General features: G+C 54.6%; 1 protein-coding gene across 2 annotated transcripts; it reads left to right on the plus strand.

Annotated features, from left to right (window-relative positions):
• The first annotated feature begins 1,310 nt into the window (after positions 1–1,310).
• Positions 1,311–18,961, plus strand: PRKCG (protein kinase C gamma). 2 transcript variants are annotated; one of them, XM_025985206.2, is made up of 19 exons: positions 1,311–1,512; positions 2,094–2,201; positions 2,811–2,842; positions 3,809–3,891; positions 7,482–7,593; positions 7,780–7,911; positions 8,432–8,588; positions 9,229–9,363; positions 9,796–9,883; positions 10,152–10,181; positions 11,837–11,989; positions 12,259–12,447; positions 13,237–13,328; positions 13,407–13,469; positions 13,672–13,810; positions 14,855–14,935; positions 16,294–16,401; positions 17,611–17,751; positions 17,957–18,961. In XM_025985206.2, exons 5-19 carry the CDS (start codon positions 7,581–7,583, stop codon positions 18,143–18,145), a joined length of 1,710 nt encoding a protein of 569 aa, XP_025840991.1. In that variant the 5' UTR covers positions 1,311–1,512; positions 2,094–2,201; positions 2,811–2,842; positions 3,809–3,891; positions 7,482–7,580; the 3' UTR covers positions 18,146–18,961. The 2 variants fall into 2 exon arrangements, with proteins under 2 accessions (XP_025840991.1, XP_025840990.1); XM_025985205.2 differs by lacking the exon at positions 1,311–1,512 and having other exon boundaries at positions 1,585–2,201.
• The last annotated feature ends 122 nt before the right edge of the window (positions 18,962–19,083 follow it).

Consider the following 19,083-nt stretch of genomic DNA (forward strand, 5'->3'; position numbering starts at 1 on the left):
GCAAAAGCAACTGGGAAGAGATGTCGAAGGAGGGAGGGAACCCCTCCCCTCCGCCGCCGATGAGAGGGAAGGGCTAGCTGGAGAAGCCTCCTTTTCATCTCTGCAATGTCCACCCCAGAGTTCAGACTCACACCAATGCCTGCCTCCTCCAAGGGCGTCTCGCCCCCTTCCCCTCCCCCACCTCATGTGTGAAGCCTTTCTGGAAGGCACCAGAGAGGAGAGCTCTAGAACCTGCGGGTGATGTGCTGGTGATGCGGGGAAAGCAGTCAAGCAGAGCAAGGTGGGATTCCCAGGGCCACCCCCACCCCATATTCGCCCTTGGGCAGGGCGGACACCTGGAGGTGGCTGGCAGGCAAGAGCACCCCATATCTGAGGGGTTTGGAGAAGTGTCAGAGTCCCTCACCCCGCCCCCCTCGGCTTTGGGAAGCTGGACCCGGACCCCCACAATTAACAGAGAAGGCGTGGCGGGCCGGCTCCCCCCGCGGCGCCGCGGCACCCCGGCCAGCCTCGCGGAGCGCGCCGGGAGAGGAAGTTCGCGGCCGCGTCGCCGCAACAGGCAGTCCGCAAGCTCAGACTACAAGTCCCAGGATGCATCGCACCTCGCAGCACCGGCTGACCGTGGTTGCCCTTGGCAACAGAGCGGGTCTCCGGGAGCTGGGAACCCTGCGCGCTCGCGAGTCGGGGGAGGGTCGCAGAGCGACCTGACCGAGGGAGGGACGCGGGCGGAGCGACCGAGGGGACCGCGGAGCCCGACAGGGCCGACGTTCAGAGGGACGGAGATGCACGGGGCTTTCCAGGGCCAGAGAGGGACGTGGGGGGAGGGGGAGGAGAGGTTCACAGCCAGAGCGGGTGCGAAGGGGTAGAGATGGGGGGCGAGCTGGGGGGAGAAATAGATGAGTTCAGACAGTCCGAGAGATCCCCAGCGACAGAGGGACACGCTGGCAGAGCCAGACAGTGGGTCTGAGGGAGGGATGGACACAGAGGAGGAGGAAGAGGCGAAGACAAGGAGGCTCGCAGACTGGGGACCCAGAGGGGTGAAGGGGTGGGGCGACAGACACAGATTCTCACAGAGGGAGGGGGCTCCTGGGACCCCCAGTCACTGCCCTATGGAGAGAGGCGGGGAGAGAGCCACAGAGACAGAGGTAGGAAGAGGGAGAGAGTCAGGGACGATGGAGACATCTGGGGAGAAGCCGAGGGACACCAAGACCCAGGGAGGGTCACAGCATGGCCACAGGCACAGGCAGAGACACACAGAGAAATAGAAGCCAGGAACCCTGGGACAGGGACAGGAAGCCAGGACCCCTGGGACCGGGACAGAGCGCGGGCAGACACAGTGACCCAGGCCCAGAGGGAAGTCAAGACTTGAAGAGCCGCAGAGTGAGACGCCAGGCCTCTCCGTTCACCACTGGGCCCCCAGCCCTGAATACAAAGTTTGTGCAATGAAGCAGAGTGACACAGGCAGAAGCCCAGAGATCCGAGCGGAGTCTCAGCGGGCTGCCGGGACCTGCACAGGTACCCCAGTGGGGAGCAGGCCCCGGCCGGCGGTGGGGGCAGGGCACCGCGCAGAGGATGCCCCCTCCCTCCAGCCAGCCCCCGGAGTGGGTGTGCGCACGTGTGCCGGGGGAGGGGCATTTGCCCCGAGTCTCGGGGAGGGGGGACGCCTTTAAGCTGAAACCCCGCCCCCGGGCGTCATGGCAACGCCTCCCCCCAGCTGGGGCTCCCACATTTCAGCAGGTGCCTGAGCTGGAGCTCCCGCCGCCGCCGCCCTTGCCTCCGGCTCCTCGGCGCCCCTGCCCTCGGCTCTCCGCCTTGCCCGCCCGCTCCCCCTGGCGGAGCCGGCGCGCCCCGGGGTGCGGCTCCCTGCCCTGCACTCCGCGCCTGGAGGTGCCTCGCCCCTCTCCTTCCTTCCTCGCAATCTCCCCGTGGCTCAGTGCTCTCCCGAGTCTCGAGTCTCGAGTCTCCGGCTCCTCGTCCTTCCACCTGTTTCCCCCAGAAAGGCAGGATCCTGGTCCCTGCAACGTTCCTGGGGCCATGGCAGGCCTGGGCCCCGGCGGAGGCGATTCAGAGGGGGGACCCCGGCCCCTGTTTTGCAGAAAGGGGGCTCTGAGGCAGAAGGTGGTCCACGAAGTCAAGAGTCACAAGTTCACCGCCCGCTTCTTCAAGCAGCCAACCTTCTGCAGCCACTGCACCGACTTCATCTGGTGAGGGAAGGGGCTGGGGGCCTGAGGGAGGAGGGAACGATGGGTGGAGACATGTCACCCCAGACCCCTGAGTGATGGAGAAGAAGAGGGCTGCAGCTCTGGCTCCTGGTCCTAGGGTAGGAAGGGGCTGGGGACCTGGACTCCTGAGTCTGAGGGAGGAGGGGGCTGGGGACCCAGACTCCTGAGTCAGAGAGGAGGGGGCTGGGGACCCCGACTCCTGAGTCTGAGGGAGGAGGGGCTGGGGGCCCAGATTCCTGGGTCTGAGAGAGGAGGGGCTTGGGGGACCTGGACCCCTGGGTCTGAGGGGGGAGGGGCGAGGGGCCCCAGACTCCCTAATCTGAGGGAAGAGGGGTTGGGGGCCTGGACTCCTGGGTCCGAGGGAGGCAGGGCTGGGGGATCCCCCGACTCATGGGTCTGAGAGAAGGGCTGAGGGCCAGAATTTCTGGGTTCTAGAACAAGAGGCAGCTGGGGCTCCACTCCGGGGTCCTGGTCGCAGAGGGAACAAGGTGCAGAGCCTGGTCGCAGAGGGAACAAGGTGCAGTGAGGCTCGCAGAGGTGGGAGGCCCAGGCACCCTGTGCTGCACTGACCTCTGATCCTTGATCTTGCAGGGGCATTGGAAAACAGGGCCTGCAATGTCAAGGTAAGAGCTGGGGACCAGGACTCCCAGGACCCTCAGGAGGGTGGAGGCTGGGGCCCCACAGCCCAGGAGGCTTGACACACGTGTTCTTTGGTCCCCAGAGAGGCGCGGGGGAGCCCGGGGTGGGGGGTGTGGCAGAGACACAGCCTGCGGTGGGGAGGGAGCTCTGACGGCGGGGCCACCGCGGAGGTGGTACTGAGGGCCCCTCCCTCGGCCGGCTCCAGGTGGGGACAGATATTTGGAGAATCTGTTGCCATGGGAACAGGGAGATTTGGAAAAGGGGAGCTCAAGGGGGGGCTGGAGATGCGAAGTCAGAGCCCCCCCCCCCAAGCTGCTGTCGCCATGACAACACCAACAGTCCTAGGCAGGGGCAGGCCGGGTGGGGTCACCGATGGGCGGGTGGGGGCCGGGCGGGGCTGGCAGATATGGGGGGCGGGAGAGGGGGGCGAATCCTAGAGCACCAGCTGCCACTGCTGAGAACAGAGTGAGTCAGGGAGAGGGAGGCCGGCAGCGGCCCCCAGACTCACTTCTGCCCAAGTCACTGCTCCCTCCATTCTGTCGGAGGACATTTCTGTTTCCTCTCCTCCTCAGCCTGCCTCTTTCCTTGCATTCTCGTCTCTGTGGGTTTGTGTCTGTCCATGGGATCCTGCTTCCTCCTTGGGTCCCCGTCCCTCTGTCTTTCATGGTCTGTCTCTGTGTCTCCCTGTGGCTGTGTGTGGGCACTGGGGTCCCTCTGCTCTGTGATGCTTTGCATCTCTGTTTCTGGCTTTGGGTCCATCTCCTGAATTTCTATCTCCTGGTTTCCTTCCCCCACTCCATATTGTGGGCTTTCCTTTGATTTTCTTTTGAACTCTCGATTTGGGGGTCCCCCTCTCTGTTTTTCTTTCTGTCGCGATCTCTCTCTTTCTGATTTTCTGTGTATTGGGCTCTCTCTCTCTGTCTCTGTGTCTCTATGATTCTCACCTTCAGTCTGCAGCTTTGTGGTTCATCGACGATGCCACGAATTTGTGACCTTCGAGTGTCCAGGCGCTGGGAAGGGCCCCCAGACGGATGTGAGTGCCCGGACACCTGATTCTTCCTCCTTGGGCCGCGCCCCCGCCCTCACCCCCTCGGCGTCCGTCCCAATTTCTCCTGCTATTTTAAGGCTGGGAGGGGAGGGGGGCTGGAGAGATAGGGAGAGCTAGTCTGGCCCAGATTCCCTGCCCTTGGCCTGGAAAGGGGGAATGAGAGGGGGGCTGAGACAGACTGGTGACACAGGTGGGGGACAGAGGGGAGGCAAGGGTGAATGGACTAAAGAAGAGAGAGCATTGGAGGGGTGGGCTGTCATCCAGGGGTCAAGAAATTTAAAAAGAGAAGAGTTGAGGGACAGAGAGAGACAACTATTGATGCAGGCACTGACATTTGACAGAGAGAGAGAATCTCAGAAATGCAGAAAAAGATAGATTTGAGACAGAACAAGGGAGGAATGGAACAGAGCAGCCCAGGAGGGAGGAAAAGGCAAGCCTGAGACAGGGACAAGAAACTCAGAGAAACAGAGCTGCAGATACCCAGAGAGACAAGCTGGAATGGAAAATGGTAGATATGGAGAACGACTTTGAAGATGCAGAGAGGGAGACCCAGGGAGACCCTGTCATGCACACGCACACATGCACATGCATTCACATGTCCTCCAGGATCCACGTGTACAGATCCCCCATGCGTGTGTGTGCCCGCGCGCGCGCATGCACACACACACACACACACACACACACACACACATAAACACAGCCTCCCTCCCTACCTCCACCTCCCATCAGCGGGGATGTCAGGTCATCTTACAAGAATGGTGGACCCTGTGGCCCGCTCCTGGTCCCTCCTTCACTTTCTGTCTGGCTTTTCTCTGAGCTCAGTCCCCCCTCTGCAATGATGGAAATATCCTGGATCTACTCTGTTCAGTCTGACAGCCACCAGCCACACCTAGCTAGCTAGAGGAGCACCTCAGAGGGGCTGCTCTGACCCAGGAATGGAAATCTAAGTTCCCTTTATTTTTTTATTGTTATTTATTTATTTTTAAAAAAAATATTTTATTTATTTATTCATGAGAGACACACAGAGAGGAGCAGAGACATAGGCAGAGGGAGAAGCAGACTCCTTCCAGGGAGCCTGATGCGGGGCTTGATCCCAGGATCCCAGGATCATGCCCTGAGCCGAAGGCAGATGCTCAACCACCGAGCCACCCAGGTGCCCCTAAGTTCCCTTTCATTGGAACTGATTTAAACTTAAATAGCCACATGTGGTTAGTGGCTACTGGTTGGGACAGCATAAATCTTGACATCGCCAGGCTTGTTTTGATAGTTCAATGCAGCCAAGTGGCTTAAGAGTCTAGCCCAGGTCTTGACATACAGTTAGAGACAGTTTTATGATGAGCAGATGGAGAAAGACAGAATGAGAAATTGAGGAAGAGAGAGAGAGAAAGGGGCAAGTCCAGGGGACATCTTGTCAGTCGGTCAGGTGAAGAAAATTAAAGTTTACAAAGAGGACGTGATGATTTTACAGAACATATGTTGAGCACCACTGTGTTTTAGCACCCATATATATCATTGATTAGCCGCCTCGCCTGTCCACCTCCACCACCACCATTACTTCTGATTTATCCAATGCTGGTTGCATGCATGCATGCATCAGGTATCTTGCATACAGGACAGGAGTGAATCTGCACAACACAGAAGGTGGGGTGTTCTTGTCCCCATCTGAGCACGGGCTCCTGAGCCAGAACGCCTGGACTTGAATCCCAGTTCCACCATTTATCAGTTCTGTGACCTTCCAAAAATTAATTTACTTCTCTGCACCTCTTGAGCTTTTCATCTGTAAAATGGGGATGCTGACCATGCCTACCTTACAGGGTTGTTTTGAGAACTAAATGAGTCAAATACTTGGGATAGTACTTGGAATATGGTGAGAAACAATATATCAATTATTATCCTTGGAAAGTTGTTGGTATTACTGATGAAGAAACATGGAAAAAAATGAGGAGGAGGTCTTCCTCTCCGTCACTCTTTTTTTTTTTTTTCCCCTTGCTTAATGCTTTTGATCTTGTTGTAAGTTACATGGATCGAGGGCTAAAGAAGCACTCAGGGCTTGGCCAGCATGACTTCCATTAGATTCCTTTTCAGGGAGGCCTCGTGGCCCCATCTTAGAGGAAGGAAGCCTGAGTCTCTGCAAAGGGTGGCAAGGGGAGAAGCCATGGAGCTGGGTAGTGGGCAGAGTCAAAATGTGGATGCTAATTTATCTAATTAGAGCTTCAGCACTGTCTCTTTTTTAAATAGTGATTTCACCTTGAGAATAAAAGCAGCTTTTCTCCATGGAGTGGTAGAGCTTGCACGTCAGGCATCCTGCTGAGGCCTTTTACATAGGATATCACTTAGTGCATCAGGCACCCTTTGAGTTAGGGTCAGCTGAAGATCTTTAGAGGCCCAGAGTGTTGAAAGAGATCATCACACCCACCCCCTCCCTCCATATGTCATTCAAAGTAGAATCCCCGCTAAACTGCAAAAATAAATAAAAGCCCAAGAATATCCTGAATTTTCACCCTAGTGATAACTCTTGCAATGCCTCCCTAGAAAAAGGCAAATACCAAATTATTTAACATTCAGACATTGTCAGGAGTGGGGAAGGAATGCTTTACGGGTGTCCTAAATTCATGTTTAATTGGACTCTGGATATTTAGCATCACTTCAAGATATTAACTGTTTATTTCCACTGGGCAGAAGAGGATACTGAAGCTCAAAACTGAGCACTACCTTGCCCCAAATCACACAGCTGGTCAATGGCACAGCTCCTACTTAAACCCAGGGCAATAGTGGAGACTGCAATAAAATCATGAATAGTAACCACAGCAGCACGAATAACAGTACCAAACACATTTAACATGCCAGGCCCTGCTATGCAGTTTATACTTTCTTTCTTTTTAAGTAATCCCTACACTCAATATGGGACTTGAACTCATGTCCCTGAGATCAAGAGTCGCATGCTCCATCCACTGAGCCAGCCAGGTGCCCCTACACTTGGTCTTTCACGAGCTGAGAGGTCCCTATAACTGAGAGGTCATATTCTCCATCTCACAAGAGGCTCAGAGAAGGTGGATCATCAGTGGAAAGACATTGCTAGAGGCTGACAGTGAACAATTTGGCATTCATCGTGGCCCTTAAGTCCTTGGAGAACAGCTTTTGGGAGGTGTGGGGAGCATAGGGACTGTGGAAGGTTAGGAGCCTCCACCTCCTTCAGGTTCTGCCCAAATGCCACCTTGTTAGTGAAACCTTCCCTGATCACTCTCTGCAAATTTCAATCCCCACCCCTGGCAGTCCCTTTTCCTGCTGCATTTGTCTCCAAAGCACCTATTGCCTACCATCCATCATACTATTTTATTTATTCACAGTGTTTATTTTCTGTCTCCCTCCACTAGAAAGTGAACTCCATGGGGACCACAGTGGGTCCTGGCACCAAGAACAGTACCTAGCACACAGCAGGCAGTCAGTAAATGCTGTAGGGTGAATGAGTGGGGAGAGCAAAGCAGAGGAGGAGGAAAAGCTCAAAGGATTCCTCTCCCAAGGTCTAGGGCACCCCTCTCTTCTGACCCCCTCTGATGTCTCCTCTCTGCCTCCAGGACCCCCGCAACAAGCATAAGTTCCGTCTACACAGCTACAGCAGCCCCACCTTTTGCGACCACTGTGGCTCCCTGCTCTACGGGCTGGTGCACCAGGGCATGAAATGCTCCTGTGAGTCTGCTACGCTTGCTGCTCCTGCTTGCTGCTCCTGCCAGAGCTTGAAGCTCTGGGGCCCCTTTCTTTTTTTTGGGGGGGGGCCCTTTCAAAGAGCAGTGTCTGGGTTCCGGGTAATGCTAGCGGATGGAGTCTGGTGTTGGGGGCGGCCGGACGCGCTACCTCGCGTTTTGTACTCCCCAGGCTGCGAGATGAACGTGCACCGACGCTGTGTGCGCAGCGTGCCTTCTCTGTGCGGGGTGGACCACACCGAGCGCCGTGGGCGCCTGCAGCTGGAAATCCGAGCACCTACTGCAGATGAAATTCATGTCACAGGTGGGACCCCGCTCCCTAGTCTGGCCCCGCCCTTAAACCCAGGGGGAAGGCCAGTGTTGTTCCCCTGCGCTGCCCACGCCCCCTGCGGGTCCGGCCCACACTCCTGACCCCACCTGCAAGGGTTGACATCACCTCGCCACGCCCCTTCCAGCTCGGAGCGGGGTCTCCAGCCTTGACTCTTAGCAACTTCCAGAGCCTCTTTATGGCCTTTCTTAATCGAGGTCCTTGAGAGGGAGGGAGGAGAGAAAACTTGGCGGGGGGTGGGGGGGGTGGGGGGGGTGGAGAGGCTCGGGATTGCTATTGGTAATATGGCCACGGTCCTCACTCCGGGGTCCTGGAGGGAGGGGGTTCTGGGTCTGATTTCTGGGTCCCTGGCTGGGGAAAGGGCTTTCCTGCCCTGTCTTCTGGGTACGTGGGTCGTGAGAAAGGCTGAGACCTTGGACTTTTGACTGCTGACTAAGGGAGACTTAGGGGCCTCTTCCTGGATCTAACCCCGTCTCCCCTCCACTTCCCCTCTCAGTTGGCGAGGCCCGTAACCTCATCCCAATGGATCCCAATGGTCTGTCTGATCCCTATGTGAAGCTGAAGCTCATCCCAGACCCTCGGAACTTGACAAAGCAGAAGACCCGGACGGTGAAAGCCACGCTAAACCCTGTGTGGAACGAGACCTTCGTGTTGTGAGCCTCGGGTGCAGGGGATGCAGTGATGGCTGACGGAGAATGATCTGAGGGTCTTGGTGACCCACAAGACCCCGGAGAGCAGATAGTGGGAGGTGTTAGGACAGAGGGAACCCAAAAACTTGCAGAGGAAGGTGGTGGGAGCCGAGAGACACATATCTGCACATTTAATCTCCATCAAAGCCCACTACTTTAGAGACAGAGATGAAGGGCGCTCAGAAGAGGAGACGCAAACCCAAAGAGACACAGAGACAGTGTGCAGGGGGTGGAGTGTAAGCAGGGTGGTGGTGGGTGGGTAGCAGGAAGAGAAAGAGAAGCTAATTAACAGAAAGACAGAAGGACAGAAACCCAGAAGAAAGCACGCACAGAGACTCAGGAGAGAGATCTGGAGAGAAGGACGGGACAGGGATGGGAAGGAGCCCAGGATGTGGGTAGAAGGGAGAGAGACCGAGCCCTCTGGATCTACTCATGATCTCCATTATTGGGGGAGGCCCTCTTGGAGAGGATCAGAGATGACAGGACACTTTAGAGAGCAGGAACAGACCCCAGCTCCCCCTGAGAGAGGGAATCCTCCAGCACTGAGGAGAGGGGAGGCAGGGAAGGCGGAGCTGGACCTCACTCTGCCCCACCCTTCCTGCAGCAACCTGAAGCCGGGGGACGTGGAGCGCCGGCTCAGCGTGGAGGTGTGGGACTGGGACCGGACTTCCCGCAACGATTTCATGGGTGCCATGTCCTTCGGGGTCTCGGAGCTGCTCAAGGCACCCGTGGATGGCTGGTGAGGGCGGGGCAGGGGTGGAGGCTGTACCTGGGTCTCTCGGTCTCTGGCTGTTTTCTCTGTCTTCCAGGTCATCATCATTCCACCTCCCTCTCTTGTCCCCTCTGCCTCTCCTCCCACCCCATTTGCTCCTGTCCCTTTCCCCTGTCTCCCCACTCCTGTCCCTCTTCCCCATCCCGTCTCCCGGTCTCCGTTGTCATCTGTTTCCCCGTCTCCCCTGCCCCGCCTCCATCCTCCCCACCCTGTACCTGTCTTCCCGTCTCCCCCTACCTGGTCCTTCTCTCCTTATCTCACTCTTTCTCTCCCCATCTCTGTCTTTCTTTCTGCGTCTCTCCCGCCCCACCCACCCCCACTGTGATCCCTCTGCCTCTCCTTCGTATACTCCCCTCTTCCCCGCCTCCTGCCCTGCTCTGGTCTCCGTCTGTACGTCAGGTACAAGTTACTGAACCAGGAGGAGGGCGAGTATTACAATGTGCCCGTGGCTGATGCTGACAACTGCAGCCTCCTCCAGAAGTTTGAGGTATTCAGGTCCCGCTTCCCCCAGGGGAAGCCCAGCCCTGCTGCCCACAGCTCAGAGAGGCTGGTTGCCCAGTGGTCCCGGGACTACAATTCCCAGAAGACCCTGGGGTTCCTCCCTGTGCTTTTCTAAGGGACTCCTGCCCCAGGGTATGATGAGAATTAGAGTTCCTATCCATTCCTGGGCTTGGGGGTTTGGAGTCCCCACCCTCTGCTGTAGGGCAGCCTCCTACCTCTCTGGGGGCTCTGACTCTGGCTTTCTTCTCCCTCAGGCCTGTAACTACCCCCTGGAACTGTATGAAGTGAGTAGAGCTCAGGCCTGGAATGGAGACCGTCTCATTCCGGTGGTCTGCCTCTCTCTCCCCACATCTCGCTCCTCTGATACTTGTTTTCATTTCCACACACATGGGCTGGGCACAGACCTGTGCACAGGTCTTGTGATTGCTGAGTAAACCAAGCACTTTGGAGGTGAACCTGACCCTTAAGCAAGTCCCCCAGGTAGGGATACTGTCAGAAATCCCAGTATGATATTCTATGTTAGAGGTAACCCAGGACTCTGAGAAGCCTAGAGGAGGTGCTAAGGCAGCCTGGGGGCAGGGGGAAGTGGTCAGGGAGGGATTTCCCTGAGGAGGTGACACCTGAATGGATCCTTGAGTTTTTCTATTTATCACTGTGGCCTTTTCTCCTCCGTTTGTTTTCTCACTCACTCCACACCTATTTTCTGATGTGTCACATAAGCCAAACCCTTTCTGGGAGAAGAATCAGTCCATTCCCTAGGGAGCTCCAATTTCAAAGTAGGAGAAAGTTATAGATGGAGACATCCACCGGGAAGGAATGTGTTTGATAATGGAGGTAGTAGCCTCAGGCACTGGGGAGTACCAGAAACACCTGGCATAGCCTGGGAGAGCCAGACAAAGCTTGGGGTTGGGGGGTGAGTCCCAGAGGAAGTGCAAGATTCTCTAGGCACAGGAGATGGGGATCAGATTGCTAGGCTGAAGGATGGAAAGCCTTCTAGGCAGAGGGAAGAGCAGGCACAAAGGCCCTGTGGTGGGAGTAGGCTGAGAGTATCTGTAGCACAGCAAGGAGAACAGTGGGGCTGAAGGGGGTAGAGGGTGGGAAAAAATAAGTTAAGTCAGAGAGGGAAGGGGTGTGACTTGTCATTCACTAGAAGGATTTTAGCTTTTAAACTGGGTAAGATGTGGTAGGGGTGTGTGGGAGCATCAAAGGTGGCCTGAGGTGGTTTAGATCTGAACAAGACACTGCTTTGTTTAGAGAAGAGATGATGGAGACAGAGGGGAAAGGGGAAGGAGGCTCTGTGGAGACTCAGGTGGTAGGAACGGGAGGAAGTGGTGGTAAAGGTGTTCAGATTCTGGGTGTGCTCTGAAGGTTGAGCAATAGGAAGGGTGCTCAGCACTTGCGTCCTGAGAGACCTTCATCCATTCAACACCCTCTGTGCTGGGCGATGCTGAAGACACAGAAAAGAGGGAGACACAGTCTCGGCTTTAATGGATTTTGATTTCTGGCTCTGCTTTTTCATCTGCTGTGTAACTTTGGGCAAGTTATTTAATGTCATTGTGCCAATTTCCTCTTCTCTAAAGTGGGAGTGGGACCACCTGGTGGGCTCAGTTAGTGGAGTGTGAGACTTGATGTTGGGGTTGTGAGTTTGAGCCCCACGTTAGGTGGAGAGATTACTTAAAAATAAAAAATAAGATGGGGGTGATAACAGAGTTATCTAATGTCATATAGTAATCTGTAATCTGAGTCTTAAATGATCAGCCCTCTAGGCTCTGGAAAATCAGTACAAGTTCTGAAGCCAAGGGGTGGGGGGCAGAGACAACTTTCTTTTTGTCTCTGTCACTCCCGGACCCTTTCATTCTTGGATGCTGTGTCTCTCAGGGGCATCTCCTTATCCCTGCCTGGAATCTGACTGCCTCTGGCTTTCTCTCCTTTCTCACAGCGGGTGCGGATGGGTCCCTCTTCCTCTCCCATCCCCTCTCCATCCCCTAGTCCCACCGACTCCAAGCGCTGTTTCTTTGGGACAAGCCCCGGACGTCTGCACATCTCTGACTTCAGCTTCCTCATGGTTCTAGGAAAAGGCAGTTTTGGGAAGGTTGGCCTCCCTGGCTTCTCTCGGGAAGGGAAGGATGTCTGGGGGTGGGGGAGATCAGATTTCTGTCCTTAGGGAAGAGGTACATAGGGAGGGACTCTAGGCTACTGAGTCCCCCAAAGATGACTCTATGGGACCCTTGAGTGCTTTAAGACAGTGCTCAGCAAAACCAGGGCACCAGGTCCTCTGAGAGAGAGAGACAGGAAGGACCTGGGATTTCCTTTCTGTGTCCCTGAAAGGGAGGGGTTTCCAAAATGGGCCTCTGTCCCTAGGTGATGCTGGCTGAGCGCAGGGGCTCAGATGAGCTCTACGCCATCAAGATCCTGAAGAAGGATGTGATTGTCCAGGATGATGATGTGGACTGCACCCTGGTGGAGAAGCGAGTGCTGGCCCTGGGGGGCCGAGGCCCGGGAGGCCGGCCCCACTTTCTCACCCAACTGCACTCCACTTTCCAGACCCCGGTAAGGGGCAGGGGGCGCAGAAACTGGCTCTGGTCAGACATCTGCTGGGGAATCCGGAGCGGACAGCGAGGCCAAAGAACTGCCTGCACTCCGACTGGGCCTGGCCAGAGGGGTGGGTGCCTGTTGGGCGTGGCCAGAGGTGGGGTGTGGGCGCCTGCTGGGCGTGGTCTGAGCCCGGGCTTGAGTGGAGGTGCCCTGAGCGAAGGAGTCCCGAGTAAAGGGCGCGCGCGGGCAGGAGGGTGGCTGCCGAGTGGCCTGCCAAAAGATGGGCTCCACCTAAGGAGGTCGTCACCTTCGGATTCTGAGAGAAGGTCTGGATAGACTCGGGGCGTGTCCCCGAGGTCGAGGGACAGAACCAGAAGCGAGAACCATCAGAGGTTTGAGAGGGCATGACTACTTAAGAAAGCTCTGGATAAACAGAGCCGGCTTCCTGGATATAAAGGAAAATTATTGTCACTTGCAGGTGGGGCCCGAAACACTTCTGGTTCCTAACAGATGGCCAGGGTTGTGTTTGTGTGAGGACGTGCGGGGAAGAGGTGGTGGTGCCCCATGGGGTGACCAGGGAATGGTGGGCTTCAGTCTTCTGTTCCAAGAGGGTGGGAGCCGTTCGGAGCCGCCGGGGGAGGGTGCCTGGCTTAGGGTCCTCGGGACCTCCCCGCTGCTCCGGATTTCTGACTGGGTGGGTCCCGACACTTTCCAGTTGGTCTGCAGTGGGCGGTGATGGATATGTCCTGCCCTCTGCCCAGGGTGTCCCCGCCTCTAAGCCCCGCCCTCCCCCCTCCGCCCCAGGATCGCCTGTATTTTGTGATGGAGTATGTCACCGGAGGCGACTTGATGTACCACATTCAGCAGTTGGGCAAATTTAAGGAGCCTCATGCAGCGTGAGTCTGGGCCAAGAGAGGAGGGGGTGGGGAGGAGGAGCCCAGCATTTGACCTCAGGCTCCTGCCTCCTTCTCCAGGTTCTACGCTGCCGAAATCGCCATCGGGCTCTTCTTCCTGCACAATCAGGGCATCATCTACCGGTGAGGAGTTGTCCGGGCCTTTCAGTGGAGGACGTCAGGCCCCAGAGGGAAAGGGATCAGATTCGGGCTCTAGGGGGCACCTGGCTGGCCCCCACTTGGGACATTGAGCTTACTTAACAACAAAACAAACAAAACCTTGCTGGTCCAGCCAGTTGAACTCTACCCTTCCCTCAATCCTATCCATTCTACCTCCCACCCCCAGGGACTTGAAGCTAGACAACGTGATGCTTGATGCCGAAGGACACATCAAAATCACTGACTTTGGCATGTGTAAGGAAAACGTCTTTCCCGGAACCACAACCCGCACTTTCTGCGGGACCCCAGACTACATAGCCCCTGAGGTAACCCTTCCTCTGCTGCTCTCCGCGTGGTCCAAATTTGCCTGGTGGGTGTGGCTGGTTATCTGACATCCAAAATATGGGGGTCCTAACCCTGGGGTCTTGACGTGAGTTGTGGGCAGTCTAGCAGCAAGTGGGGTGGAGAGGCCAGTGCACCCTGCATTCTGAGTGGGTGAAGCAAGGTCTCTAAGCTGGCAACATGGGCATGGGCAGAGAGGTGGGTGAGTGTCCCCCAGAAGGACTGGCCCAGCCCATGAGTGTTCTCAGAAAACAGGACCTGTTACAGGACTATTCTGGAAGGTGGAGGCTACATCTGGTATCCTCTCAGCATGTGGGGCCAGTCCCTCCAGAGTACGGAGTGTGTGCAATGCTGTCTCCTGAATATTTCAAGTGGGGGGAGTATGCTCTGACTGTTAAGGAGTTGGAGCTAATGATCTGACTGTATGTAAGTAGATAGAGGGTCCTGACTTCTTTTAGTTGAAGGAGGTCCTGGTGTTGGTGGTGCCATTATTAATCATTCAGGGTGATATAATGCTAGTGCCCAGGTAATCAATGTCGATGATTTCAAAACATGGCTGGGTATCAGAATCATCTGCGGAGATTCTGAAAAACACACACATATTGCTGACTCTGACGCTGACCTAACGAGGCTGGAATTCTTAGGGTTAGGAACAGCCCCCTAGATGAATCTTAAATACATCCAGATTTAAGACTCTCTGGTCTCTGAAATGTAGCACTTACGCATCTTATGCACTCTCTTCTTATTGTAAGGAGAGTGTCCAGTTACCTAATTATTCTAGCTGGGCGGAACTTTTGACTTGGTCCTTAGATAGTCTTTATTTTGGGGACCAAAGGAATGTTCTAAGTAGGTAAATTTTGTTTCTGAATTTCCCAAAAAGATGGAACTCTGACCTGAGAGTTCTGAATGGGAAGAGTTTGTGTTGAGAACACTTAAAGTGGGTACAGTTCCCAGGCATGAGGCCAGAAGGGATCTTAGGCCTCTTAAAGCACAAACCATGATTCCTGCCTTCCATCCTTCCTCCTCAGATCATCGCCTACCAGCCCTACGGGAAGTCTGTTGATTGGTGGTCCTTTGGGGTTCTGCTGTATGAGATGCTGGCGGGACAGGTAAGGGAAGCTGGGGACAGGCTGGATTGGCTAAAGGCAACACGGCATGGGGTGCCACCCATTACATGGCCTTTATCTCAAAGGAGCAGGTTAGGAAGGGATATCTGGCATCTCAGGAGGGGTGCTAAGCAGTTGGGAATGTCCTGCCTGGATAATGCTGTCCTTGGTCCTGAACCATTATTTTCCCACAGGCCAGAGGTTCTTAAACTTTTTTGATGCCAAGGACCCCACCTCAGAACAATATGCTTAAATGCATGAAATAAAATAATAGGATGACAAGGGAAATCAATCACACTGTAATGATTATCAAGCCTTTAAGATTTTAATTTAACTTAGTTAAGCCAACTAAATAAATTTAACTTAAAAGTATACAGTTTTGTAAATATTAAACACTGGGATGTGGACCTATATGTGATTTCCTATTAATGAATTAAATAGTAATATCTCACAGGGATGGGAAGTAAACAGGAAGGGCTACCAGCAATCTTCAAGTTGAGATGACTAATATTTTGAGATAGCTGCAAATCCAATGTGCTAGGAAAATATCTGTGATTTCTGTTGGTGATGAAGTCACAAGTACTACTATTGTGGTTTTTGCATATATTCATCATAATTGAAGGGAATGGTAAATTTCAATTAGAGATTTTACAAAATAAAGATGTACTTTCCCCCCTCAATTGTATAAACGGACCTCCTAGACCCCACGTTAAGAATCCTTGCCTTGAGGGGGGCAGCACCTAGGTGGCTCAGTAAGATAAACATTGGATTCTTGATTTCAGCTCAGGTCATGATCTCAGGGTTGTGAGATCAAGCCCTATGTTGGGCTCCATGCTGGGTATGGAGCCTGCTTGGGATTCTCTCTCTCTCCCCCTCTATTCCTTACTCTCCTCTCCCCTACTCCTGCACTCATGCACTCTTTTTCACTCACTCTCTCACTCGTTCTCTCTAAAAAAAAAAAAAAAAAATAATAATAATAATAATCCTTGCACTGGTATTGCTTTTCCTAATCCCAGAAGACTGGAAGCCACTCATCCAAACAAGAAAATGCTTTTACAGTTTTTCCTGTATTTTTTTTTTTTTTTGTCTCTCTTCTATTTAAATGACATATTGTCTAATTAACACCCTGCTGATTTGCATAGCAGAGCAAGACAGAACAGCAAAGAGGTGCAGAGAGCTGGTGCATCTGAGTTAGGAAACCAGAGAGTCTGAGAGAGAGAGAGATAAAGCTTTGATGGCTTGTTTAAAGTTTTCCCTAGGATGTCAGAGGGGGGTGTTCATGTTCATGGTTGGTGATGAGGGTGTGGAAGGTGGGGAGAGGCAGTTTGTCAAGCTCTGACTCTATCCCTCTATTTCCTCAGCCCCCTTTTGATGGGGAGGATGAGGAAGAGCTCTTTCAGGCCATCATGGAACAAACAGTCACTTACCCCAAGTCGCTTTCCCGGGAAGCTGTGGCGATCTGCAAGGGGGTGAGAGCCCCCTGACCCCTAGGTTCTCCAGACAAACTCCTGTGCCCACCCTCAACCATCCAGATACCATGCAGTATCTCTGTGCACATGAGGACCAGGCTCCCACCCCTCACATTACTTCACTTCCATCTGCTGGGAACGTTTGTAGGATACAGAGAAGTCATCAGAACACTAAATGACTGCCCTGTTGCTACCTCTGGTCTAAGGATGACCTCTCATTCCTCTCTGCGGCACCCACTTCCCTGCAGGGAGTACTAAAAGGGCAGGGTGGGTTTCCAGAACCGGGTGGGTCAGGTGAACCTAATTCCTGCCACTTTTCTTCCTGTGGGATCTTGGGCAAGCAACCTAAACTCTGGGAGCCTCCCTCCCCTACTGGGGTGATGGAGTTAATGCAGGAGTAAGAGCCTAGCCTGGGGCAGCTTCTCAGGCTTTAGCGCACTTCTGCTTCTGGCTCCTGTCTCTATTCTCTCTGACTGTCCCTTTCTGGGTTCTGTCTCCCACCTCTGCCTCCATCTCCATTTGATGGGGCTTCCTGTGTCTCTACCTTTTCTCTGGGGATCTCTGTCCACCTGTCGCTGGGTGTGTGTTCTCCTCCTACCCCCAACTCCCATACACCCATACTCTGGGTCTCTGTCCTCTTTTTTGGAACTCCTCTCCTCTCTCTCTGAGTTTCCGCCTTCTTTACCCTTCTCTCTGGGGGCTTGCCTCTGGGGTCTCCATCCTCCTCTCTTTCTGCATCTCTGCTTCCCCCCCCCCAACATCTGCCTATTTCCCACTTTCCCTGGGTCTCTATCTCCCCCTATCTTGGGATCTCTATGCCCCTTTCTCTGGGTCTCCAATGACTGTCTCTCCCTTGTGCTCCCTTCATCCCTCTCTTTTCTCTCTCCTCTCCTCCTTCTCCTCTGTCCCTTTTGGGGATTCTTCCCATGTCCGCTTCCTCCTTCTGGGGTTCTTGCCCCCCATACACGGATGCCCTGATCCTTCTCTCTTTCTCTCTCTGTCCCTGGGTCTCTGGGTTTGGAGCTCACCTATCTCATTCTCACTGATTCTCCCCCATTCTTTCTGCCTGCCTCCCCACCCCTGTTCCCCCTTTGCTGTTCTCTCTCTGGGTCTCTGCCGTGTCTCTGTTCCTGTCTTTCTCTCCTGCTCCTTCTGTATGCCTCCCTGTCGGGGACTCTGTCTGTCTGTCTATCTCTGTGTTTTCCACAGTTCCTAACCAAGCACCCAGCGAAGCGCCTGGGCTCGGGGCCAGACGGGGAGCCTGCCATCCGTGCTCACGGCTTTTTCCGCTGGATGGACTGGGAGCGCTTGGAACGACTGGAGATCGCGCCTCCGTTCAGACCCCGCCCGGTCAGCCACCTTGCGGAGACAGCCTTGGTCCCCAGGGGTGGGGGTGCCCAGGAGCTCCAGTTCCCGTTTGTGCGGGGGAGGGGGCCTTCCTCTGCCAGGAAGATTGCGCAGAGATTCCAAAGGAAACAGGTGATGGATGGAGGGGCCACAGAGGGACACCCAGGGAGGGAGGAGAACTTCATCTTTCCCTCCTCATGTCTCCCAGTGTGGACGCAGCGGCGAGAACTTCGACAAATTCTTCACGCGGGCCGCGCCAGCGCTGACCCCGCCAGACCGCCTAGTTTTGGCCAGCATCGACCAGGCCGATTTCCAAGGCTTCACCTACGTCAACCCGGATTTCGTGCACCCGGACGCCCGCAGCCCCATCAGCCCACCGGCTGTGCCCGTCATGTAATCTCTCCTGTCGCCACGAGGTGTCCCCAGCACTCCCTTCCCGCGCCAGCCTTAGCACCCCCCCCACCCCCCCTTTCCAATTTAGATCTTGCTCCCCAGCATTCTAGCCTCTGCCCTGTGGATGCTAGATGCCCCTCCCAAGCGTTCCTGGCATTCTAAACTCCATGCAGTCTCTAGGGCCTTACCGTGTTCTAGATTCTGCTGTGCTGAGCCCTGGATTCTCACCCACCTCGGTGTTCTGGACTCTGCTCTACCAGGTTCCAGAACCAGCACCACTATCTCAATTCCATGGGGTTCTAGACTCCATTTTGGTAGAATCTGTGCGTCTTCTTTTTCTTTTCTTTTCTTTTCTTTTCTTTTCTTTTCTTTTCTTTTCTTTTCTTTTCTTTTCTTTGTTTTCTTTCTTTCTTTCTGGGAAATAGTCTCATGGGGTGGGCTGTTCCAGACTTGGATTCCAGAACAAACCCCTACCTCTGACCTTCCCCCCCTCCACCTCCACTCCATTCTGGACTAAATGGGAGGCTGTGCCCCCATGCTCCAGCACTCCTCTTCTACACTCTAGGAATTCCTGGGGTGTATGAAGGATTCTTACCCCAGCTGTTCTCAATCAGCTTTTGTTCTAGACGCCCCCACCCTAAACCCATCACTGCTCGCCTGCCAGGTGCATGGCTCCAGTCCTGCTCGGAACCCCCTCCCCCCCAGCCCGTGCCTGCCACTCTTCGGGACTCTCTCCTCCTCCCCCTGCGCCCACTCTTCTCTTTGGCTCTCCCACCCGGCCACAGATGCTGGAGAATAAATTTGGGATGCTGATGCTGAAGTGTTTGGATGTTTTCTTCTAAGCTTGCAGAATGAAGGGGGTGTGGAGGTGGGACACTACACGGAAACACACACACAGGCTGGGGAGGGGGCACAGAGAGGGAAAGCACCGAGATGCATAAA

The sequence above is a fragment of the Vulpes vulpes genome, chromosome 1, assembly GCF_048418805.1.
Source record: "Vulpes vulpes isolate BD-2025 chromosome 1, VulVul3, whole genome shotgun sequence".
In the NCBI taxonomy this organism is placed as follows: domain Eukaryota; kingdom Metazoa; phylum Chordata; class Mammalia; order Carnivora; family Canidae; genus Vulpes; species Vulpes vulpes.

What these genes read in the sequence shown, in the direction of transcription:
- PRKCG (XM_025985205.2), top strand. Translation starts at nt 2,032, where the DNA reads ATGGCAGGCCTGGGCCCCGGCGGAGGCGATTCAGAGGGGGGACCCCGG. An exon ending in AAGGCACCCGTGGATGGCTG is followed by an intron (nt 9,364 to 9,795) that starts GTGAGGGCGGGG and finishes TCTGTACGTCAG; the next exon opens with GTACAAGTTACTGAACCAGG. An exon ending in CAGACTACATAGCCCCTGAG is followed by an intron (nt 13,811 to 14,854) that starts GTAACCCTTCCT and finishes CTTCCTCCTCAG; the next exon opens with ATCATCGCCTACCAGCCCTA.